Here is a 27,354-nt window from a genome sequence, read left to right on the forward strand (position 1 = left end):
AACTGTGAATTTAAAACTCGGTACAAAGCTACCATAATATGGTATTGGCAAAGAGATAGACAGATCAATGAAATAGAAGAGATTTTCTAGAAAAAGACCCATATAAATACGACCACTAATTTTTTACAAAGTTTCAAAGTGCAGAAAGAATAGTCTTTTCAAGAAAACAGTGGTGTTGGAACAATCAGACATCCACATTCAAAAATAAGGACCCTCAACCTAAATCATACACATTATACAAAAATGAACTAAAATGTACCACACATCTAAGTGTGAAATATAAATCTGCATAGCTTTTAAAAGAAAATATGGAGAAAACCTTTGTGACCTGGGTGTATGTAGGCTGTCTGTTGCATGACACCAAAAGCATGATTCATAAAAGAAGAAACTGATGAATTGAACTTCATCAAATTAAAAACTTTGCTCATGAAAGACACTATTAAGAGAATTAAAAGGCAGATGATAGACTGGGAGAAATATTTGCAAATCACATACCTGCAAAGGACTTATATTCAAAATTTGTAAAGAACTCTGAAAACTCAACAGAAAGAAAACAATCCAATTTAAAAAGTTTGGCAAAGAGGATACAGAGCGGCAGATCAGTTCACGGAAAGATATTTATCATAACCAGCCGTTAGGTGAATGCAAATTAAAACCATGGAGACTCACCGCCACGTATCCATCAGAACGGCTTAGGTCACAACTGTCGAGGATACCAAGTGTTGATGAAAACGTGGAGTAACTAGAACCCTCATACTTTGCTGGTAGGGATGCAAAATGATACAGCTCCTCTAGAAGATGATTAGACATATACTTGCCATATGTGAAATATAGATGTACTGTGTGACCTAACAGTCCCACTCCTGGGCATTTATTCCAGAGACATGAAAATATATGTTCATACAAAGCTTATACATGAGTATTTGTATCAGTTTTGTTAATTGCAAAAAATATGCCCTTCAAAGAGTGAATGGATAAATCAACTGTGGTTTATTCATACAATGGAATACTGTTCAGCAATAAAAAAGAATGAAGTACTGATTCATGTAGCAACTCTTAATTTCTTCTTAGGGAAATCTCTCCAGGAACCTCCTACTGTACTTCAGTCATGCCTGGTGATTCTCTGTGTTCACAACTATCATCCTTGGATCACCTCTCAGTGTGTTCCTAGGGATTCCCTTTGCTTCTCCTTTGTATTGCATGCCTTGTTGAATACTTTCTCTTTTTCATTTATTCTCATTTTTGGGAAGCACCCCTCCACCGGCTTCCTGTAAAGGGTGCATGGGAGGTATATTTTGAGACCTCTCTTGCATGTCTGAAAGTGTTTTCATCTCACTCTGATGTTTAAATGAAAAACTGGCTGGATACGGAATCTTGGATTGAAAATAATTGTACTTCAGAAATTAGTCTTTAGACTCAATGTAGTGGTTGAGAAGTGTAATTCCATTATGATTCTTGTTACTTTGGCAACTTTTAAGTTTTTCTTTTTCCCCAGTGTTGAACAATTTCATGATGATATACCATGGTATAGGTGTATTTTCATCTAGTGTTGTTTATTCAAACACGCAATCTGAAGGTTTTTCTTGTGAAATTTCCTTGAATTATTTTGTTGGTGATTTCCACCCGTCTATTTTCTCTGTCTTCTCTTCTGGAACACCTGTTATGCAGATGTTGGGCCTCTTGGAATGGTCATCTAATTCTTTTCTCTCCTATTTTAACATGTATTTGTTCATACATTTTTGTAATAGATAAGTACATTTTAAACATAGATAAGGTGATGAAATTGTGCTCATTTCCCCCCCCACTCTAACCACAAAAACCTGGTAGTTTTAAATTGGCTATTGTTTAAATTATGGAATTCCCTTTGATGGTTTGGAAACTTCCTTCTGTCTTTGCCTTCTGGTGAGCTTCTTAGGACATAAGGGGTTGTTAGATGGGCATCCTCATGAGAGCTGGTAGGAGGATTTGTATTTTAGTTTTTTTGGCTGAATTTTTCCTGGGGACTTCACTTAGAGGACACCCCTTCCTCTTTTTGTATCACTGTCAAGTTAACTCTGTGAATGCTTATTCGTTGTTCTTACAAGCTATCATTTGATCTTATATTGTCTATATTAGTCTTGTAATAAGTTCATTTCTTTCAACAACGTTGTAAATTCTTTGAGAATAGGCCTACCTCCCATGGTATGGATATTCCATGAGTTATTATTAGGGTCGGTGTGGTTTGTTTGTTTTTGGTGAGGAGTGGGTAAAATATGAGGAGTAAATGATAGAGAGGTAAGGAAGCTAAGACTGGTTTTGTGGTGTCCTTAACAGTATATAGTAGACCATTTTCGCAGAATCTCAGTGTTTGCTCATTTGTACATGACCTGGAATTTGTTTTTTGAATTCCGGAGCATCTCATTAGTGGGTTTGGGATACTTTTAGCTCAGCTTTTCACTTTATTACTAAATGGCTTTTTTATTTAAAAAGGAAAATGATCGATGCCCCTTTCTGATTGTGCTTTTCCTCTAACAGCAAGTCATGTAAAATTGCTTGCCTTTTGCATGATAATGTTACTCTTCTCGGTATTTAATGCAGGGGCATAGAGCACAATACCGAACGTGCCATAGTTATAAGCTCTTGAATTGAAAGCAAGAGTAGTAGATGATCATCTGAAATTGTAAGAACAAAAAGATTCATTGGATTATATGCATTTAGTTTAGAGTACAGCATACCTATTCCTCCAAAAAGACTTTGGGCAGCTAGAAGAGGGTTTATCATTATTACCACTACTTACCTTAGATGAATACAAATCCTTTTTCATATCACAGTTAAAATCTCTGTTTAACTAGCAAGGTACAACCTTACTATATAATATCTATAGATATTGTCTATCTATCTAAATTGAGTCTACTTCTTACCACGTTTTTTAGGTGGAGATATCTCTGATTCTCTTTTGTACAGAGCTTGATGACAGAACATAAGCATTCTGTATTTGGTTAGAGTGGTTAAGAGTTAGAAGATGAAGAAAAAGCTTCAGTGGTAGTATTTTGAATGGTTGGTAAAGCTCTGGTTTGTATGTTCAGGATTCCTTTTGTCTCCTAGAGGATTTCTTAAACATAAGAGACACATAAACAGAAAGTTAAAGTTGGTTTGTTGATCTCCATCCTATATTTTCTTATGGTCAACAACCTGTGACTCCTGGTGATCCGTGCTGCCTTGCTGACTTCTTTCTGGAGTTCTGTCTGGGCACCAGACTCTGCTGCTCTTGTTAGTCTCCAGGGAACTGTTACGTTAATTGTCTTTATTTTTTCCCCTTCACGGCCTGTCTAGGTGACTAACTTGCTAATATCCGAAAGTCTAATCCTGAGTATTAATTGGTTGATATTACTTCCTACAGGGATATTTAGATATTAAAAGTTGTATTTGATTTGAGGAGATGAGGTTGAAGGAAATAATAAAAAAGAAACACTTCTTCAGAGTGATTTATGCTGCAGAACTGAAGGAAATGAGGTTTGATAAGTAATGCAGAATGAATCTTGAATTCCAGGCTCACCATTTTAATCTTACTTCTCCAGGAATTATTGTTTATGGTTTCTTGAGTAGGCAAATGACATGATAAAAACAATATTTTAGGGAGATCATCCTGTGAATAGTGTGTGGGTGGTGACCTTATGGGCCATGACCCAGTGAAGTACAATCAGATTTGACAGGTGGTTGGGGTCAGTGGGCAATAGGTGGGAGTCCCTTGGAGCAGTCAACATCAGGGAAGTCCAGTAGGTTGTTTATAAGAGGTAGGTGCAGCACCTGACAATGACCAGACAGTGGTGCTTGTCGTTCTGAGGTTGATGTTTGGCCTTACGGTGGCAGGAGAGGGGTAGTACAGTGGAGAAGAAGGGGCAAATGAACTTAGCCCTAGGAAGTCCAGGGTACTAGATAGTTTACCAGTCATTTTCACTCTCTGCCTTCCTTCCTTTTCTTCTTAGGCACCGGGTGTATTTGAGCCACTACGCTAGGTGCTGGGGATATGAACAAGGCATGGTCTTTGTCCTCAGGGGCTCACAATCAAGTGAGACTGGCACAGAGAGAATGAATAATGACATTGCAGAATGATAAGTTATAGGACAAATGTATAAAAAAGAGAAATGTATACAAAGACAGAACACTGAAAAGGGAACAAAAGGGAAACTAGGCAGAAGATCAGTTTTCAGAACCAAGGAGTTAGGTCAGGACAAGACTAGCCGCAGGAAGTGTGAATGCATGGTGACAGCCAGAGTATTTGCAGGATAGAGCTCCATAAATGTTTCCTGGTGAGCCTAAGGGAGACAGTGAGGTGGGCTGGAGTCTGTAGGTGAGAGTTAAGTGGCATCAGTAATATGGAGAGGAAAATAGTGACAGGGAACTAGTGAGGGCTAAAGTATTTGGAGAACGTAGAGGCAAAGGACTCCAGTTAAATGTTCTATGAGGCAGTGATATCCTAGCCCAGGTAGTCAGTCATAGGAGTGGACAGAGAGGGGATTGGCAAAGAATAAGAACTGGTAATTCACAAAAAAGGAAACCTGAAGGATCAATCAACAGATAGAATGATGTTCAACCTCATTAGTAATTAGAGAAATGCAAGTTATAGCAAGACACCAGTTTATACCCATCAGATTGGGAAAAGAAAATGTCTGACAGTATTAAGTGTTGATGAGAATAGAGAAATAAGAACTCCCTTGTGTCCCATAGAGTAGAAGTATAAATTGGGACAATTTTGGGAAGTATTGGTACCTACCGTATAATGATGATGCTAGCAACCATTTGTCATTTATTTGTGTGCCAGGCATTATTTTAAGTGTGTTTTTAAAAAAATGTCATTTGATTTAATTCTTACCACAACTTTCCCCTCATTTTTATAGTTGAGGAAATGGAGCCTAAGAGAGGTTAATCTGTCCATGGTCACAAAAGTGGTAAATAGAAGAGCCAGGGATTTTTAGCTTAGAGCTATCTTGTTCCAAAACTAGTCTCATAATCACTAAGCTTTAATGGTAATAATAGGGAGCATATGTTGAGCACTTCCTGTGTACCCGGCACTGTATTGACTATTAGACATACCTTAGCTGATTGTACCTACGCAATAACCCTTTGAGGTAAGTGCTGTTGTTCTTTCTCGAGTGGCTTGTAGAGATTAAGTGACAAGCTAGCAAGTAAAAAAGCTGATCTTTAACTCAAGCAGTTTTGAGCACATGCACTTTTCCTCTAGACTCAACTGAAAGATCCAGAGGTAGGATAGGCTGTAGGTGTATTTTGATCTGCATTCTGACTTTTTTTCCCTCCCAGTTTTATTGAGATATAATTGACATATAACTTTATATTAGTTTAAGCTGTATAGCATAATGATTTGATATATGTGTATGTTACAAAATGATTACCATAGTTTAGTTAACATCTTTCACCTCGCAGTTACATTTTCTTTTTCTTATGATGAGAACTTTTAAGGTCTACTCTCTTAGCAACTTTCAAATAAATAACAGCATTGGTAACTGTAGTCACCATGCTGTACATTACATCTCCAGGACTTACTTATTTTACAACCGGAAGTTTGTACCTTTTGGCCACCTTCACCTGTTTCCCCCATGTCTCCCACCCCTCATCCCCCACTTCTGTCAACCATCTATCTGTTCTTTGTTTCTCGGAGTTTGGTTTTTTAAATTCCACGTATATGTGAGATCACATGGTATTTGTCTTTCTCTGACTTATTTCACTTAGAACAATGTACTCAAGATCTATCTATGTTGTTGCAAATGGCAGGGATTCCTTATTTTTATGGATATATATATATATATATATATATAATATATTTTTTTTTCTTTATTCATTTATCTGTCAATGGATACGTAGGTTGTTTCAGTGTCTTGGCTATTGTAAATAATGCTGCATTGAAAATGGGGTGCAGATATCTCTTCTAGATAGTAATTTCATTTCCTTCAGGTATATACCCAGAAGGGGAATTGCTGGACCATATGTTAGTTCTATTTTTAATTTTTTGAGTAACCTCTATATTGTTTTCCACAGTGGCTGCACCAATTTACATTCCCATCAATAATGCACAAGTGTTTCCTTTTCTCCACATCTTCCCAATACTTATTTCTTGTCTTTTTGATGATAGCCATTCTAGCACATGTGATGTGATACCTCATTGTGGTTTTGATTTGCATGTATTTTCCTGATAATTAGTGATGTTGAGTACCTTTTCATATACCTGTTGACCACTTGATATCTCCTTTGGGAAAATGTCTATTAAGGTCCTCTGTTCATTTTTTAATCAAATTGTTTCTTTTTGCTACTGAGTTGTATGAGTTCTTTATGTATTTTGGATATTAACCCCTTATCAGATACATGATTTGCAAATATTTTCTCCCATTCAGTAGGTTGCCTTTCACTTTGTTGATGGTTTCCTTTGATGTGCAAAAGCTTTTCAAGTTGATGTAGTTCTATTTGTTTATTTTTGCTTTTATTGCCTTTGCTTTTGGTGTCAAATCTAAAATATCATTGCTAAGTCCTATGTCAAGGAGCTTACCTCCTATGTTTTCTTCTATGAGTTTTGTGGTTTCAGGACTTACGTTCAAGTCTTTAATCCATTTTGAGTTGATTTTTGTGTATAGTGTTAGGTATGATCTAGTTTTCATTCTTTTGCATATAGCTGTTCACCTGACTCTCTTTTCTCCTATAATTATCTCTTTTATTTGGTGGACTTTATCCTCATTTCCTTCATGGTTGAGAGATGGTTGCTTGTAACAACTGGAAGGGAGCTACCTTCTTTCTCTTTAAAAAATAATCTCTTCTCATAATTATCATATTAAAGTGTTTTGCTCAGATTAGAACATCCCTGAAACAATTATACTTGTCAGTGTAATGTCATACATTGATTGTCTTAGGTCTTGAATATCCAGTTTTCCCATCAGCAAACTGATCACCATGACAAAAGAAAAATGTATAGATTACTCTGATTGGCTCAGAGCAATTAATGCCCAACTTTGGGTCTGGGAGTGGATCAAGCCCATTGAGACAATAGATACATAATTGAGGAAGATTATTCCCCAAGGGAAATTTGGGTGCTATTAATAAGGGGGAGTGAATACTGAATAGTTAATCGAGTAAATAATTTGTAAATACATTATCTCATTTAATTTTCTTAATACTGAAACTTGCTCAAGGTCTCATAATTATTAAGTGGCAGAATTGAGATTTAACTCTAAGCCAATGCCTTTTTTCTTTCCATCAATCTTGTGTCTCCCTCAAAGAAAAATAATAAGGCATCCTGTATAGCATATGGCATTAATGAATCTACCTTCTAAGATTCCAAAGTGATATTCTACAGATTCAAAAGTTATGGGGTATAGTGTAAGCAGTACTTAGAAGAAAATTTATAGCAGTAAATGCCGAAATTAAAAAGCCAGAAAGATCTTCAATAAATAACCTAACCTTTCACCTTATGATACTAGGAAGAGAAGAGCAAGCAGTGGAAGGAAATAATAAAGATTATAATGGAAATTAATAAAATAGAGAATAGAAAAACAATGGGAAAAAAACAAAACAAACCACGAATTGGTTCTTTGAAACAAATGAACAAAACTGACAAACCTTCAACTAGACAGACTAAGAAAAAAGAAGACTTAAATTAACTAAAACCATGAATGAGGATGTAAGCATTGTGGTGGAATGAGAAGACCTCTTTGTATCTCCCCTTAAATTTACAAGTCAGGCATCTATAATCCAACAGAGGGTCCTCTGCTCAACACACAAATACAGCTGGGAGATCCATGCATTGGTACATCTGGAGGTGGGTGTATTGTATCTCCTAGTGGAGGTGGAACAGAGGAAGAACAAGGGATGGTGGCCACCGATGCATTTTGGCATCTGCTGTGGCCCCAGGTAACATAGGTAGTGGTGGAGGAGTCAGGGTGCAGCTCAGTGAAGGGTAAGAGAGGCAGAAGCAGCCTTGGTGTCCGAAGAATCTGGCTCCTTCCACTCCACATTGAGGCAGAATCTGGTAGCAGCAGCGGAAACTTGTATACAGACCCCAGGCTACAGCACCGTGGTGCCAGCAGTCATAAGGAACAAGAGAGCAGCGCTGAGTTCACAAACCTGGCTCCCCTCTACGTGCCACACCCTCCCACCACCGTGGTGGTGCCCCAACACTGAGAGGACATGGACACAGTGGTGACACCCCAGTTACCCAGGTGCCAATTTCCACAACTGCAGGGACAGTCCCCCATTGCAACCTCAGAGGCACAAAGAGTACAGGTAAAACCAAAGGTTGTGTTATAGCACCATCTACTGGAAAACAAAAGCTCTCTGATTATCAGCCTGCTAAATTGTTAAGATTAAAGTGGAACCAAACAAGAAAAGAGTTCATTACCTCAAATGCACAGGCAGAGGAACAATCCATCAAGTATCATGAACAACCAAGGTACCATGGTAACACAGAAAGAAATTGACAAGTCTCCAGAAACCAATGACAAGGAAGATGGATTTAAGTGACAGAGGATTGAAGATTGCAGTCATGAAGAAATTCAACAAGATAGAAGAAAACTTAGAAAAAAGACAGTTTAGTGAGCTCAAGAGTACAATTAATAAATAAAAGGAGTACTTTACCAAAGAGATTGAAATTATAAAAGAGAACCAAACAGAAATTCTGAACGTGAAAGAATGAAAGAGGGTACATTTCTATTGATCTTACAGAGATAAAATGGATTATAATAAATATTATGGACTACATTGTAACAAATTAAATAACTTAAAACATGAAGTGGACAAATTCCTAGAAATATATAAACTATTGAAACTAACTAATGAAGCAATAGAAAATCCAAATAAACCTATAACAGAGAAGGAGATAGAATTAATAATAATAAAAAAACACCTATCCACGGTGGAAAGCCCAGGCTTGATGGCTTCACTGGTGAAATCTACCAAACATTTAAAGAATTAATACCTTTTTTTTTTTTTGGTTACACTATTCAAAAAAATAGAAAAGGAGAAAACATTTCCCTGTTCATTCTGTGAGGCCAGTATTATTCAGTTACCAAAACCAGGAAAAGACATTAGAAGAAAAGAAAAATACAAATCATTGTCTCTTATGAGTTATAGATGCAAAAATCCTCAGCAAAACACTGGCAAGCAGAATCCAGCAACACATAAAAAAAAATTATTCACCATGACTAAGTGGGATTTATCCCTGGATTCCAGATTGGCTCAAAATATGAAACTCAATATAATACACCTTGTCAACAGAACAAAGGACAAAAAACACATGAGTATGTCAATAGACACAGAAACTCATTTAGCAAAATTCAGTACCTCTTCATGATAAATTGCTAAACAAACTAGGAATAGAAAGGAACTTTGTCATCCTGATAAAGGGCATCTATTTAAAAAGACCCACAGCTAATATATGGTAAAAGACTGACTTCCCCAAAGATAAGGAAAATGACAAGGATTTCTGCTCTTGCTACTTCTATTCAAGTAAAGAAAATGAAATGAAATGCACCCAGTTTAGAAAGAAGTGAAACTGTCTCTAGTTGCAGATGACATGATCTTATATCCTGTTTCCCCGAAAATAAGACCTAGCCGGACAGTCAGCTCTAAAGCATCTTTTGGAGCAAAAATTAATATAAGACCTGGTATTATATTATGTTATATTATATAAGACCCGGTCTTATAGTAAAATATTAATTTTTGCTCCAAAAGATGCATTAGAGCTGATTGTCTGGCTAGGTCTTATTTTTAGGGAAATGGTATGTAGAAAATCCTAGGGAATCCACTAAAAAATTATATAAGATCAATATACAAAAATCACTTTTATTACTAGACATTGGCAATGAACAATTCAAAAATGAAATGAAGAGAACAATACCATCAATAATAAATACTTAATAATAAATACTTAATAATAAATTTAACAAAAGAAGCATGAAACTTACTACCTGAAAGTTACAAAACGTTGTTGAAAAATAAAGAAGACCTAAATACATGGAAAGATATCGTGTGTTAAGCCTGGAAGACTTAATATTGTTAAGATACCAGTACTCCTGAAATTGATATACAGATTGAACACAATCATACCAAAGTCCCAGCTGGCTTCTTTGTGGAAATGGACAAACTGATTCTAAAATTAATATGGAATTACAAGGGACCCCAAATAACTAATAAACAACCTTGAAAAAGAACAAAGTTGGAGCACTCACACATCCTGATTTCAAAATGTATTACAAAGTGACAGTAATCAAGACTGTGGTACTAGCATAAGGATAGAAATACAGATCAGTGGAATAGAACCGAAAGTCCAAAAATTAATTGTCACATTATGGTTAGTTGATTTTTGACAAGGGTGCCAAGTCCATTCCATGGAGAAAGAAGTCTTTTCAACAAATGGTGCCAGGATAACTGGATTGGATATTGTAAAATATTAGAAAATGCATATCTCGGTTTCTGCCCCTCGTTCCTGGCATAAGAGTTCCTAAATCCCTTGGAATTTCTTGGGTGATAGCAGTATCTTCTGTTCTAATGAAGCAACTTTTGGTGGGCTCCGGAATAGCTTCATGATGGTGTGAGGTCTAAATTAAAGACTACGCCACGATTAGACGTTCTGAACTTTCAGTTCCACCCCCTAGCCTTCAGTGAGTCTACAGGAGCTGGAGATTGACTTAATGATCAATCATGCCTATGTGTGAAGCCTCCATTAAAATTCCAGAAGTACAGGGTTTGGAGAGTTTCTGAATTGGTGAACAGGTGAAGGTGCTGGAAGAGTAGCGTACTCGGAGGGAGCATGGCAGTTTTGTGTACCAGCCCAAATACCTTATTCTATACACGTATAGCGCTAAAATGGCTGTTCATGTATCTCCAAATTTGACTGTTTGTGCATATCCTTATGTAAGTGTCTCCCTGAATTCTGTGAGCCATCCTAGCAAAGTATAGAACCCAAGGAGGGGGTAATGGGAGCCCCAATTTATAGATGTTTGGTCAGAAGTACAGGTGACAATTGGAACTTGTGATTGGCATCTGAAGTAGCAGTAGTCTTGTGGGTCTGCACCCTTGTGGTGATCTGATGATAACTCCGGTTAAATAGTATCAAAATTGAATTGAATTATAGGGCACCCAGCTGGTGACTAGGAGAATAGCTTAATGTGTGGAAAGCCACACATCTGGGGTCAGAAGTATTGTGAGTATGGTAGTAGTGAGAGTAAAGGAGAAACACAGGAGGAGTGCCTCTTTCCAACAGTTATACATTCAAAAGAATGAAGTTAGACCCTTACCTCACACCATATATAAAAATTTACTCAAAATGTATCGCAGACCTAAGTGTATAAAACTCTTAGAAGAATACATAGGCATAAGTCTTCATGACCTTGGATTGGGCAATGGTTTCTTAGATATGCGACCAAACCCACAAAGCAACAAAATAAAAAATAAATTGGTTTTTATCAGATTTAAAAATTTTTGTGCTTCAAAGACCACCATCAAGAAAAGTGATAGGAGAAAATATTTACAAATCATACCTCTGATATTGGACTTTATCTAGACTATATAAAGAACTCTTGTAACTCAATAATAAATAGACAAATAACCCTCCCCCAAAAAATCAGCAAAAGATCTGAATAGATATGTTTCCAAAGAAGATATAGAAAAGGCCAAATAAGCACATAAGAAGATGTTCACCATTATTAGTCATTATGGAAATGTAAATCAAAACTATAATGAGATACCACTTCACTTCTTCTAGGATGGCTATAATAAAAAAGATGTAGATAATAATAAGAGTAGGTGAGGATGGGGAGAAATTAGAACCCTTATATGTTGCTGGTAGGAATGTAAAGTTCTACAGCTCCTTTGGAAAACACTCCAGCAGTTTCTGTAGATTGCTTAAGATTAAAAATGGAGTGACCATATGACCTAGCAATTCTACTTCCAGTTATGTATCCATGAGAAATGAAAACAATGAGGTCTGACAGTTAAGTTCATGAACTTGTTGCAACGATGTTGTTAACTTTTCTTTGATATCAGAGGGATTGTTCATTATGAATTTGTACCAACTGGATAAACAGTTAACCAAGTTTACTATTTGGAAGTGCAGAAAGGCTGCATGAAAAAGTTAGATGACCTGAACTTTTCACCAACAATTCATGGCTCTTGCATCATGACAATGCACCAGCTCACACGGTACTGTATATGAGGGAGTTTTTACCCAGTAAACAAATAATTGTGTTGGGACACTCTCTCTACCCACCTGATCTGGCCCCCAGTGACTTCCGTTTTTTAAAATTATCTGTTTGTTTGTTTTTTTTTTAATGGGGAATATTGGGGAACAGTGTGTTTCTCCAGGGCCCATCAGCTCCAAGTCGTCCTTCAGTTTAGTTGTGGAGGGTGCAGCTCAGCTCCAAGTCCAGTTGCTGTTTTCAATCGTTAGTTGGAGGGGGCGCAGCCCACCATCCCATGCAGGAATTGAACCCACAACCTTGTTGTTAAGAACTCACGCTCTAAGCAACTAAGCCATCCAGCTGCCCCTCCAGAGGTTCAGCGTCAGCTCATTGTCTTCAATCTAGTGGAGGGCACAGCTCGCTGGCCTATGTGGGAATCTAACCGGCAACCCTCTTGTTCAGAGCTCACGCTCCAACCTCCTAAGCCATCTGGCTGCCCCCCAGTGACTTCTTTCTCTACCTGAAGATAAAGGAAATATTGAAAGGAAGACATTTTGATGACATGCAGGGCGTCAAGGACAATACGATGACAGCTCTGATGGCCATTCCAGAAGGAGTTCCGAAATTGCTTTGAAGGGTAGACTAGGCACTGGCATCAGTGCACAGCTTCCCAAGGGGAGTACTTCGAAAGTGACCATAGTGATATTCAGCAGTGACGTATGTAGCACTTTTTCTAGGGTGAGTTTGCGAACTTAATTGTCAGGCCTCTTATGTCCACATAAAAACTTACAATGGAAACAACCCAAATGGACAATCAACTGATGAATGACTAAATAAAATGTGATATATCTATACAATAAAATGTTACCAACAATGAAAATTACTGAAGTAATGATACATCCTACAACATGGATCAGCTTTGAACACATTATGCTCAGTGAAAGAAGCCAGTCACAAAAGACCACTTCTTGAATGATTCCATTTATACGAAATGTCCAGAATAGGCAAATCTATAGAGACAGAAAGTAGATCAGTGGTTTCATAGGGCTGGGGGAGTCAGGCAGGGGTTGGGAAGTGACTATTAAAGGGTGTGAGGTTTTTGGTAGCGTGGGGAAGGGCTGATGAAAATGTTCTAGTGATGGTGGTGGTGGTTGCACAACTTTGTGAATATACTAAGAACCATTGAATTTTACACTTTTAAGTAGGTGAATTTTTTGGTATATTAATGTTTCAGTAAAACTTGTAAAAAACGTGTTCATCTGTTCAGTAAGTATGCATGCTGTGCAGAGCTTCGTGCTACAGTCCTTACCCGGGAAGTACTTACAGTCGATGGGTTAGACAAGCACAGTATAGCCTTAGGTACTGAAATTAAGTTCACATATTCTGGGGCCTTTATGTAGTACAATTATGAGACCCTATGGAAGTTAATCAGGTAGGAATAAAATGAGGTTTGGCTTGGGTTTGACGTCACTTCCACACCAGATAGTCCTGTTCTAAAGTGTCATTGAGATTATTTAGATGTCTTCTGTTCTGGAAATTAACTAAACGTTTATAACAGGGACTTTGGGGGGATGGTAGATGAGGGTAAATGGGATCAAACATACAGTGATAGAAGGAGAACTGACTCTGGGTGGTGAGCACACAATGTGATACATAGGTGATGTAATACAGAATTGTACAGTCGAAACCTATGTAACTTTACTAACCATTTTCATCTCCAATAAACTTTAATAAAAAAAAGGACTTTGAATTTTTTCTGTAATATTTCTGGACCTCTCTTCTAATCTCATTGCGCACGTAGTTGAATAACTATTTTTGTGAATGGGGAGTCATGATTAGACCTAGCAGCACAGACATAGTTAGTGTAGGAATGTTTGCTTTGTGTTTGCTTACCAACTAAATAGGACCCCGTAGATTCCCTGATTTACCATCAAGATTGCTATAGTTCTGGTATCTGAATTCTACTTTGGATCTTTATCAGAATGACAGTTTATTAGATTTTGCTTCATATTATGCTTGGCAAACTGGTTCTCTGTCTTCCTTTTCTCCACAGCAGTTATTTTGAATTATTAACATTTCCTTCAAGCATAACCCACCCTGCTCCCCTCGTTTTTAGAAATTATTTTGCTTAATTCTTCCCAGGAAATATGGAAGTTGTGAGGTATAAAAGTCCTTGGGCTTCACATTTCCTTCTCAGTCTCCTGCATCAGTTCCTTTTTCTTTCCCTGACATGTTGGTGTTCTGGCATTGATCCAGTTTTCTCAAACTACCCATCTTCTCTGGGCAATCAGTTCTTCCCTCCATTGACAATACACAGATCCATTAACTTTCTATAGTTGACCTCTCTGTTAAACTGTATACCTACATTTTTCACACAACTTGCATATCTTGTAGATAAATCAGTACAACATCCCCAAAGTAGAAATCATTATCCTCTCTCACACACCATAACTTTTGTGTAGGTATATATTAATAGTTTATCTTGTCAATTTAGCTTAAGCTGAAAGTCTGCTTTTACTTTCTCCCTCTCTCTTCTCTGTAATTCTGTCTCTTAAAGCTTCATTTGAAATCTTTCCTCTTTAAATTCTCACTTTCAGTGCTTTAATTTGAACCTCCCTCACCTTTTACCCGGACTATTGTATTAAACCTCCTAATTGATCTCTCTGCCTCTCATCTCTTTCACAAATCAGCATCTAATGGTGAATAGCATTACCTTTGTAACACATAGGCCAAATCATGCTTGGAAACCTCAGTTTGTTCTAGTGATTACAAAAAGTTATTTTAACAATTACTTTAAGTGGTGAAGAGTTACTGTTCCAATTAAATTGCAGTTTCTCTATGCTTCCAAAAACTTGTACATATCTATTGAGCTATATTAAGTAGTTTCATTAAATTGCATATATCTGAACTAGAAGAGCAGTAGTACACTATGCCATAAAGTATGAGTTAAGAGCTCATTAAGCTATTACCTAAAGCAATTAAGATGCATCAGTGAGTCCTAGAAAATTTGCTACTGACGTGTTTTGGTTACCCAGTAAAGGGTGTACAGTTTATTTGGTGTCTAATCTTTTTTCTTTTTAAATGTTGTGTGGTTTTAGTACCAAGAGATAAATAGTATTTTGGTATAACTTTATTATAAAGATATTTTTAAAAGAGCATTCCAAGAGGAGTGAAATCTAGTATATAGCCTTTTGTTTTTAGATGGTTGAAATGTCTTTGTAATAGAGATACTGTGTTTAAATGTTACATGATAGGAAGGTGGAATGGATAATAAGGGGAAAATACTTTTTAAATGATTTTTTGTTTCTGTGAAGCTGAAGAAAAGAGTAAGTTGCTTATTAACCATCATTTTATCGTTTCATTCTTAACTATAATTTACTAGATGACACAGTTTTGCAAACATACATGAAATGCATGTAAAGTGATAAGCGTGTACTCATTGTGAATCATCGTTCCCATTGCACCTATTCTTTTCAACCAAGCACAAAGAATGAGAGAACAATGTGGTAACCCAGATGCAAAAGAAAAATATAGAATTATTAACTAAAATAAATCTGGATTGTATTTATATTTTAAGTCAGTCAGTGGACAAATTCTTTTTGAATGTTTGAAATACATTTCTCTTCCTTCTAAATCTTAGCCTTATAGCTCTCGGTTTGTGACTTCCTCTGGCTTCTTTAAAGATTGCCATCTTTGTCTCGTGTTCCATTTACTGTTTAACCTATTATAGACTGGCTCCTGCCCCTTCCACTCACTAGTGATCTCCTAATTTTTTATATTAATTAGCACTTTTCAGCCTTTCTATAACATTTGTCATCAACTACTTACACCTTAAAATGCTCTTTTCCTTTGGTCTCTGTGATACCCCTTTTTCATAATTGCCTCCTACCTCTCAGGCCATTATTCCTTCAGGGACACCTTTATTTTGCTCATTCTATAAATGTTGCAATTTTTAGCATTCTTTTCTTACATTTCTTTTCTTCTCATTCTTTATTTTTTCAACTTGGCAATCTTCCATCTAAGTTTGTAGTTCCATGTACCTTCCATGAACTAATGGTTCCCCAACATACTTCTGGGGTTTAGCTTTTTGTCACAGTATCAGGCTTGAAATTACAATGTCTACTGAATTCAGTTGGTTATCTTCACACTCAACATTCTCATATCCTTTAACATTTATACAACCTATGATATTCTCTTATTTTGGTACAACTTCTCATTTAATTGTACCAATTTCTAGTCAAAAAGTACATCTTGAGTATCTCTCAGATTTATCCTATTTTTTTCCTCTCTCTCTCTCTCTCTCTCTCTCTCTACTGTAATACTTAAGATTCACACCCTTATTCCCTTTCTTGGGATATTGTAACTGTCCCCAGAGTGACCTTTCTGCTTCCTGGAGTGAATTCTCTGTAGTCTATGTTCCTTATTGCCACCATAGTGATGTTCTAAAATGCAATGTTTTAAGTGTGCTTTTCCTTATATTAAAATCTTTCTCATTACCCAGAAGTAGTTTTCAAATATCCATCCATGGCCCATCTGCTTTTGGATCATTTAGAGAACTTTTGAAAAGCTGCTTTCCTATATATTCCGACACAGATTCTGAATCAGTACAGGGTTTCGGAATCTTCAAAAAGTTCCCCAGATGATTTCAATAAGCAGCCAGGGTTAGAAAACACTGACCTATACTTATGGTTCAGATTCCTTATCATGGAGTCCAGGACCCTTCAGATCAGATGCCCGCCTGCTTCTCACACCATCTCATTCTGTTTTCTCTCCCTTTGTTCCTGTGCCCCAGTCACATGCCTTCTTCTGGCTCTGGAACCCACCAGTCTTGATCCCCTTTTAAGACCTTTATTTCCCTTTGTTGAATCAGGGGCAGGACCCTAGATTTCTGCCTGTTCCACTTCTTCCCTCTGCACCCTAGGCAGCTCCTCCTTGGATTTTACATGTGGAACTCAGATTGAAAATGACTGAGCTAAGTCATTCAGGTAAATGAGGCCCAGAAAGACTGACTCACCGAAGTCTCATAATGGTGAATGGCAGACCATATCTTATACTCAGAATTTATATTCCTAACATAGTTCATATATATTGCTCTTCTGTGCTTTTGTATGTATCATGTTTGGGAAGATTGAGCTGAAATAACCTCTTAATTTTTCACTTCCTAAATAAATTATCATTCATTTGTTCCCTCATTCTTTTGTGTATTTATTCATTCAATAAACATGTATTTGCCTAGTCAAGGAGGAGTGTAGGATCTGGGGGAGGTGAATAGAAAATTTGAATACTGCAAATTTCCTAAAGGTTCTTAAGACAGGACCTTTATATTCAATCATAAAATATTATACAAAAAAACAAATACTAATTTTTTATAAGAGAAACCATAATAGAATCTTTTTCACTGTTTTCTTTCTTTCTTCTTTTAGGGAAAGACCACGTTTGTAGATTTATTGGCTGTGGGAGGAATGATCGATTCAACTATGTGGTCATGCAGTTGCAGGTAAGTTACCTTGAAAATGTATCTTAAAATTTTTCAGTTTTGATCAAAATACCTAATTACAGTGAATATGAATAAAAATAATAGCATTCTTGGTATCATCTCAGAATGTTTTATACTGTGCAGATGAAACTTTATTTAAACAGACGTGATACAGATTTTTCCAAAGATGGAAGGGTTCTCCTTATCAACTATTTCAGTTGATCCATACCTTTACTGTCACCATTGTGAAGTTTTCAATTCCTACATGGGTTGTTGGATATAATGTGAGTCTTGCCCTGTCCCTGTCACTTCCCTTTCCACCCTTCATTTCCTGAAGAACTCTAGTTTTCCACTTGTGAGCTCGAGTACCGACCTTGACTGCTTGAAAAGTGAAGCATTAGTTGAGGTCATTAGTTGCCGTTCCTCGTTCCCTTTTCATCCATCAACATTGCTCTGTTCCCTGTGTTTTAAATGGAAAGTGGAGTTAGTTTGGGGCAGCAGAGAGAGAAATTAAGAAAGGTAATACTGGAGTAATGACTGCAGCAGAGGGAGAGGAAAACCACCCCATTCTCTGACACGGCCTCTACCTCTGTGCACGCGTGCGCGCGTGTACACACACACACACACACACACACACACACACACACACGTCTGAACCGTAGTCACCCTCAAAGTATAAAAGCCATGGTTCGCTTTGCTACCTAACTTAGAGTTCTCAGGGTTTTCTTTCATCTTTAGCAAAATCTGTTTGGGGCGTTTGGTTTTTTTATTTTCTTTCAACTTAATAACATAGCAGTGATTTCAGAGACATAGATCCTGGGCTAAATGCTTCCTCTTCTCATCAGAAGGTTTTTCTTGTTTCCCTCAGTTAGCCTTCAGCATTTGATTCAGATTTAAAGATACTAATCTCTTAAAGTCTTTGAGTCATATGATTCACTATCTCTTGAACCAGTATGGTTTCATTTCTTGAAGCAGCTATTCCTGTACCTTTTTAGATTATTCATATGGACCCTGCTTTCTCTCACTTTGGGCAATAACATTATAGTTTTTTGTATGATATTTCATAGTTTTCTTTTGGATTTATGTACATCTTACTTGATTTTCACCGTATCCCCATGGAGAACATAGGACAGGTTTTATCCTCAAGCAAATGAAGAGGCGGAAGCTCAAGAGGTTTGTGGTTTGTCTGGGTCTGATTTGATGGGTGTTAGTGCATGGTGACAACCTGAGGCCAGTATTCTTGGCACAATTAGAGAAAACTCTTCAGTTTTGTCCTTAGGTTACTACTCACTGGAGAATATGGACAGGAGCTTTTTTCAGTCTGCAAAGTCTCTCAGTCTCAGCACATACCTGTTTTTATTTTATTTGCACTTACCTAAGTCTCACTTTCTGGAAATGGGAAGGCTCTTTGTCTGGGAAAACTAAGGAGACTGGTGTATGTCAGTTAATGATGGCTTTGTGGCGTTTGGCCAGCTCCTGTGGACTTGTCCAATAACCTTTCCATTTAACTGGAATGCTGTTTTTTCCCGTTGTAAGAAAATTAATGCACCACTAACTATCCCCACCCCTACAGTTAGGTTGACTTGATTTGGGACAAGGCTAAAGTTAGTATAACTACTAGAGGGTACTCTCTTGACATAGTAAAGATAACTACTAGTTTTCCCTTATATATTTTAATAAAATTCACACACTCAGACCCAGCTTCTCACTGACTTTCCTAATTTCTTCTAAAAAGCCTAAACTCATTCTTAAGTTTGCTCTTTTCTTCCTTGCAATTTATTCTATATCTGCCTTAAAATTTTTAAGGAATAAATCCTATCTCTCTTATAGAAATTCTAGCTGTTTACTATTACAGTGGGTCTTAAAATCTTATAGGGCTCAAGCAGTTATACATATTTCTTTTCTCCTTTCTATTGGCAAGACCTTGTCCAGGTTTCATTTAATATCCTGTCACCATTGAGGCATCCTTGGTATATGAGCATCCTTAGTATAGCCAAAGGGTGATGTTTTGTGATAAGCATATCACCTAGGGAAGGGCAAAAATAGTTTGAATCCTGTAACCAGTACAGATGTAGATCTAGATTGCCTAACATCACAATTGTCATATTTTTTAAACCTTTTCATTATTATGGAAAAAAATTAAACATATACAAAAGTAGAGAGAAAAGTATAATAAACACTCATGTACTCATCACCTGCCATCAATAGTTATCAATATATGGCCAATCTTGTTCCAAGTGTGTTCTCCTTCTCTCCCTCCCCAGATTATTTCAAAGCAAATCCAAGGCATATTTTATCTGTAAATATGTATCAATATATATTTCTAAGAGTTAAGGGTTCCTTTCTTCCATCTTAACCACAATACACAATAATTCCTAAATAATAGCATCAAATACCAAGTCAGTCTTCAGAGGACCTTGATTATATCTCCCTCATTGGGTTTTTTTTGGTGGTTTTTCAAAATATTTGTTTTATTTGAATCTGGTTCCAGACAGGGTTCACACATTGCATTTGGTGGGTATATCTCTTAAGCCTCTATTGCTGTATATAGGTTCCCTCTTTTTTTTTTTTTCTTACAGTTTTCTTTTTGTTGTTGTTTGTATTGTCATTGGAAAAAAATATAGACGTTTGTCATGCAGAAGTTCTCATATTCTGGATTTTGCTGATTATCTCATTGTGATATTTAACATGTTCTTCTATCCCCTGTATTTTATATCAACTGGTGATTAGATCAGATCCAGTTTTGCTTTTTTTCTTGGGCAGAATATTTTAGAGGTGAGTTTTGTGCTTCATATTGCATCACATCAGTAGGTAGTGTCTGATTGTTTCTCTTTTAGGAATGTTACAATTGATCAGTGAAGTTCAGGGCCTGTCAGCCGGATTCATTCATTTTAAAGTTCCCAGTAGATTTTCTCTTAGGTTTTATCAACCCATTAGTAATTATTCCTAGTCCATTACTTCAGTGGGGTTACGAATGTACTGTTCTGATTCTGTCACGTCTTCATTTATTAGCTGTAATTCTTCTTTAAAAAGCACTCCACCAGCTATTAGGTTATCCTGAGGTACAATTCATACAGGAATGACAAGACCAGTACTTGATTCTTTTATTTACTAGTTTTCAGAATAATGAGTTTGTTCCCTAATATTTTCCAAAGAGGACTAGTTAGCTTTCTGTTTTTAAAAAATATTGTTACAAATTCGTAGATTTAATATAGTTTATGTCTTTTAATTATTGCACTTGTTTTTCTTTTTAATGTTCAAATTATCCCATCTTTGGCTAGCAGGACTTCCTTCAAGTTGGATCCTGATTCATTTCGACAGGACTAGACTGCAGCAGTCTTTGCTAACATCCTTACTTTCTGGTACAGCGTTGTGTACCTGGCTTATATATTTCATGTTTCAGAGCTGGAATCAGCCATTTCTCCATTAAGCCTTGATTTCTATTAATATTAATCGGAAATGGTATTTAGAGACCACAATCTAGATACTATAGGTGCCGGTTACAATTGGGTTGGTCAATGTTTTAAATTCTTTTCAAGAGGATGGGTTTAGGATATGCAGTTTTTTAAAGAAAATATATTATGGTTCATATTGATATTTCCAATTCAAATTTTTGATAATAGAATTGCTAATAACCTGCTTGATTTTATATTTTCATCTCTTTGGTCTTATGCACTTTTTAATATATGTAGATGAAATGATATGATTGGGATTTACATGAAAATAATGCAGCACGTGTGTGGGAGGGGAGAAGGTGTGTGTTTCATATGGGGGTGGGGAGAAGAGTGGATAACTAATGAAACAAAATTGGCCATGAATTGATAATTGTTAATTCTGGGTGATAGGTAGGTATATGAGTGTTTATTATTTTTTTCTCCTTGTAAGTATGTTTCAAATTTTTAATGTTAAAATCATTTACATTTTATTGGGATTATGTTAAATTTACAGAATTAAGGGAAAATGAATTTGGTTTTTCATAATAATAATTTCAAATTACTATATATAGTCTTGTTTTTTTAGTGGTTCTATATGAATCAGTAAGATGACTGTACCATGATTTATTGAATCGTTCATTTATTAATGGACATATAGATTGTTTTCAATTTTTCTCCATAAAAGGTAACCATTTGTAGTATTTACTCTGAAGTATAATTTGGTAGTTCAAACCTGTGTGTATTTACCATGTTAATAACTCTTTTCCCCATACTCTTGCCAGCCTTATATTTCTCAGATTTTGTTAATCGATACCTTAGATTTACATTTTAAAAGACTTAAAATTTAAAAATCATTAATAATATTATAAATTCAGTTTAATGGATTTCCTTTCAGAAAGCTTTTATGATGGTGGAAGTTGTTCACAACTAAAGTTACAGTATTATATTTTGACAGTCAAAGTATTGATTTTTGAAGAAAAAAAATCATTGGAATGCTAATAAAATTTATTACGTACGCTGATAGGATTATAAAAGTCATTGCTCTAGATTAGCACTTATTTTACATTTGCTGAGGATATAGAAAACAGATTCCCCTAACATTAAAAAAAGTAATAAAGATAACTACCAATTTATGCTGTAAGGAAACTGCACTTTGAAAGAAGATCCAAAGTATATGAAATGCTCCTGATTTTCCTGTAATTTTTCAATTCTTTGATTGAGTGCTATTTAATATTTTGTTTTAAATGGTACGTAAGTAATTTAAGACTTTATTAGTTTTTCAGAAGTCAATCAATTGTCTTTAGTTGAGGTGATGGTATATTAGTGGTATTAATCTCAAACATACACTACAAAATTTTGGGAGTAGAGAGATTGGATATTTAAATTTCCTTGAGCTATAGGAGCCAATTTCCATTCTTTGGGAGGTAGAACTGCAGCACTGTAACCCTGCTCTTCTCATCAGATTACTGGTATGTTACCTAGGCATTAAGGAAACTTCTGAATGGAATAGCACTGTGAGGTAGAAAACGAACACTTTGGAGTCCGACAGATATAGATATGAAAAACAGCTTTACCTTAACAGGTTAGCATTATTTAAACTCTCAGAGTCTTAATTTCCTCACCTCTAAAACAGGAATAACTACTTCTATTTAGCATGCTATGAGGATTAAATGCAATCTTGAATGTAAATACACAGGCTAGATACATTCATTAGTCTGTTTCATACATTTTTGTTCATAATAACAATAATTAGCATTTATTGAGTACCCACTGTGTGCCAGACAGTAGTCTAAACACTTTACATGGATCTTGTTTACTCTTCACATATCACTGTGAGGTAGGTAGTACTGGCCCCTTTTTATAAGGAAACTGTAACACAGAAACATTAAGTAGTTTGTAGTTTGTAGTTAAGTAGTTTGTTAGGCAGTAATGAGGAATGACTGCTCTGGGTATATATATATATAATATCTGTATATATATCTATATGTATATGTAATATCTTTTAAAGTAATCAAGATTTTTTTGTTACGACATCAGAAGCAAAGAGAAACATGATATAATATGTTCAAAAACTTTGGTTATTCTTAAATTTGTCTGAAATGTTAATGTATTATCTTAAGAGAATCACGATTTGGGTTAAATTCTTGCTATTTCAGTCGAAACATTTTAATGGTAAATGAATAATTCCCCATCTTTTCTTACAACATAGTTTTAGTCTACCATATTTGAAAGTATTTATTTGCTTTCCATAGGGTCGGAACCTGGCAGATCTACGCCGTAGCCAGTCCCGGGGTACATTCACCATTAGCACTACTCTCAGGCTGGGTAGACAGATTCTGGAGTCTATTGAGAGCATCCATTCTGTGGGATTTTTGCACAGAGACATCAAACCGGTAAGGGGGGGCCTTTTCCAGCCAGAGCACAGAATGAGTTTGCTGGTACTCTTAATCTTATGATGGGACACAATTACCAATGTAGCTTTCTGTATTTGCTTTCTACATTAAGTACAAGATAATATTTTACTTGTGGCAAAAATGTAACTGGAAGCAAAATGTAATGTCCCTCTTAACTTTTTTTTAAAAAATGGTAATAACCAACTATAACTTATATTCAAGAACTTTTCTCAAATGCAATAAAAATGTTGTTCCGCAGCCAAATTAAAAATCTTTAACCCTTGATTATTATTATTATGTGTGTTAACATTGCTAATTGCTAGGTTGGTGCAAAAGTAATTGTGGTTTTTGCAATTACTTTTAACCTTTTAAACCACAATTACTTTTGCACCAACCTAATACTTAGCCTTATACCTAAATTGATAGTTATTTTTTGTACTTCTTTTTCCTGATATTGGTTAAAAATATATACATATGTTGCTTTTAGATGTTGGCATGGTCTTCTTTGAATTCTTCCTAAAGTGACAAATTGTACTTATAAGAAACCATTAATTGTGAAAGACCATGTTTTTTCTCCTGAGTGCAATATATAGTGGCAATATATAGTATTTTTTTGCTATTATTTTTCTTAGACATTGTCATTTCCGTAACTATCAAATATGCTTTTATTTTTTCTTCTTGGTTTTTTTTTATTACTCACAAGGGGAAATGACCCATTTCTGATATATTTACTATAAATTTGTATGTTGGTTGATGCAGTTGAAAATTACACCCATTTTGTTGCTACATGATTTTAATATTAAAATAGTTGACATGAAAATGCCAACTAAAATTAATAGTAGAGTCAGATTTAATGTAGATTTTTCCAGCTCTTATTTCTATGCCAAACTAAATGTCGTTATTTTAGAACCGTGATGATTGAAGAGTTTCTATTTTCATTGGAAAGCTCCCTAAGTAGAACAGTATTTTAAAATAAAAGCTAACAATTCTGTAAAAATTTGGCTTTTGCTTTTATAAATTCTCATGTTTATATACCCATCTTTGCAAGTTTGTGCTCATTTAATGTTACATTTATTTTTATTAAGGAAGGATGCAAAGTATATTTCCTTGAGTCTATTTTTAAAATTGTATTTTAACTTTTACACTTAGTGAAATTCAACTTTATGATGTTTATAGGATATTCATTTAAGTTTCTGAGCTATGTATTCGCTTTTGCTCGCTCCTAGTTCCTCCCATTTTAAAAAATAGGGATTGTGTTTTCATTTAAGCAATGACGTAAGACTAAAATTTCAAGGAACTTAGAGTTCTGATTCCAGTTAAGTTAGTGTTGTCTTGTATGTAACTTTATACAGTTGCTTAAATTCTTTGTTGTTCCAGGTTCACCTAATGTTAGGTATTGATAGAATCCACAATGAAATTGATATTCAGTAAATATCATTGACTAAGGTAGTATATTTGGGACCTGTGTGTCATACAGTTACACAGAAGAATTAGGAAGGATAAGCTATAAGGACTAAATATTATAAGAATATGTATATTTTTCTTCTTTATTTTTCTAGTCAAACTTCGCCATGGGTCGCTTTCCTAGTACATGTAGGAAATGTTACATGCTTGATTTTGGCTTGGCTCGACAATTTACCAATTCCTGTGGTGACGTCAGACCAGTAAGATTTTTCATATTATTATTAAGTATTTGAGAATTAACCTATTTATAGTATCACTCTTATTAAAGAAATGCTAATTATATATCAGAATGGATGTCATTCAAAAAGTAGCATATAGAGACAGCAGTCAGAAACATGGCAGCATGAGGGGTCCCCCTTGACCGCTCTTCTTGAAGTTATTATAAGTTGAACAGCTCAGCTGTAATCCAACAAAAGATTACCTGTGCAATACCCAAACACATCTGAGAAAGGTCTTTATTACACCTTCAAATCTAAAGGATAGCTTTGCTAGGTATATTATTCTTGGCTGGTAATTTCTCTCTTTCAGTAGTTTGAATATTTGATTCTACTTCCTCCTTGTAGGTAGAGTTTCTGCTGAAAAAAATCTGATGATAATCTAATGGGCTTTCCTTTGTAGCTTACTATCTTCTTTTCCCTGGCTGCCTTGAGAATTCTTTCTTTGTCATTAATTTTTGGCAATTTCAATATAATGTGCCTTGGAGAAATCCTTTTAGGATTTTGGTAATTAGGTGTTCTGTTTGTTTCTTGGATTTGAGGATCCAGTTCTCCACAGAGATTTGGGAAGTTCTCAACTATTTGTTTGAATTGGCTTTCCATGCCCTTCTCCCTCTCTTCTCCTTCTGGTATACTCATTATTCTTATATTGCTCTTTCTGTTGGAGTTAGATAGTTTCTTGTAGAGTTCTTTCATTTATTTTAACTCTCAAATCTCAGAATAGGGCACTATGAACTTAAATATAGCATAAAGGTTAAAGGAGATAAAAAATAAAAAGAGAAGAAGAAAATTTGCTACTGCAATTTGGAAACGAACTCACAGCATAAATAAGGATAATGTGTGACAACAAAAACATGAGGGGGGTAGAAGTTTGAACTTGAAAAGGGGAATGGAGATAAGACACATGCTAAAGAAAAAGGACTACTGTATATATGAAACTTTCTTTTACATAAACCTAATGGTAACCACTCAAAAAAAAAATCCACAACTGAGACACGTAACGTAAAAAAAAAGAGGAATCGGGGGTAAAAAATCATAGCATACCACCAAACTAAAGTAACAGACAGAAACACAAAGGCAAAAAAACAATGGAGACACTGAGCTGCCAGAAAACAAAAGACAAAATGGCGGTAGGAAATCCTTATATGTCAATAATCACCAGTGAAAAGGCACAAAGAAGCAGGTTGGATCAAAAAATAGAACTCAACCATATGCTGCCTTCAAGAGACATATCTCAGCTGTAAGGAGAAGTATAGACTCAAAGTGAAAGGGTGGAAAATGATACTCCAAGAAAATGGCATCCAGAGAAAATCAGGTGTATTCGTACTTTTATCTGACGAAATAGACTTCAAGATAAAAAAGGTAACGAGGGGCCGGCCTGGTCGCTCAGGCGGTTAGAGCTCCATGCTCCTAACTCCAAAGGCTGCCGGTTCGATTCCCACATGGGCCAGTGGGCTCTCAACCACAAGGTTGCTGGTTCAACTCCTCAGAGTACCCTGCAACTAAGATTGAACACGGCACCTTGAGCTCAGCTGCCTCCCGGATGGCTCAGTTGGTTGGAGCGTAGGCTCTCAACCACAAGGTTGCCAGTTCAATTCCTCGAGTTCCGCAAGGGATGGTGGGCGGCGCCCCCTGTAACTAAAATTGAATGCGGCACCTTGAGCTGAGCTGCCGCTGAGCTCCCGGATGGCTCAGTTGGTTGAAATGCGTCCTCTGAACCACAAGGTTGCCGGTTCGACTCCCGCAAGGGATGGTGGGCTGCGCCCCCTGCAACTAGAAAACGGCAACTGGACCTGGAGCTGAGCTGTGCCCTCCACAACTAAAACTGAAAGGACAACTTGAAGCTGAACCGCACCCTCCACAACTAAGATTGAAAGGACAACAACTTGACTTGGAAAAAAGTCCTGGAAGTACATACTGTTCCCCAATAAAGCCCTGTTCCCCTTCCCCAATAAAATCTTTGGGGGAAAAAAAAAAAGAAGTAACAAGAGACCAAGATGGCCATTTCATAATGATAAAGGGGACAGTACAACAAGAAGACATAACACTTATCAATATATATGCTCCCAATCAAGGAGCACCAAAATGTATAAAGCAACTACTAAGAACTAATGGGAGAAACTGACAAAAACACAATTATAGTAGGGGACCTAAATATGCCATTAACAGCTATGGGTAGATCATCCAAACAGAAAATCAGTAAGGAAATATCAG

General features: G+C 36.1%; 1 protein-coding gene across 3 annotated transcripts in view; it reads left to right on the forward strand.

Moving 5' to 3' along the window:
* The window catches only part of TTBK2 (tau tubulin kinase 2), a 130,295-nt gene that overhangs the window by 42,606 nt on the left and 60,335 nt on the right, over window positions 1–27,354 (forward strand). For all 3 annotated transcript variants that reach the window (XM_019725389.2, XM_074327861.1, XM_019725390.2), the window contains 3 exons: window positions 17,582–17,655; window positions 23,321–23,461; window positions 25,021–25,125. In XM_019725389.2, coding sequence (XP_019580948.2) covers window positions 17,582–17,655; window positions 23,321–23,461; window positions 25,021–25,125 — 320 coding nt within the window. The remainder of the gene's footprint in view (window positions 1–17,581; window positions 17,656–23,320; window positions 23,462–25,020; window positions 25,126–27,354) is intronic.

The sequence above is a fragment of the Rhinolophus sinicus genome, linkage group LG03 (assembly GCF_036562045.2).
Source record: "Rhinolophus sinicus isolate RSC01 linkage group LG03, ASM3656204v1, whole genome shotgun sequence".
Taxonomy (NCBI): Eukaryota; Metazoa; Chordata; class Mammalia; order Chiroptera; family Rhinolophidae; genus Rhinolophus; species Rhinolophus sinicus.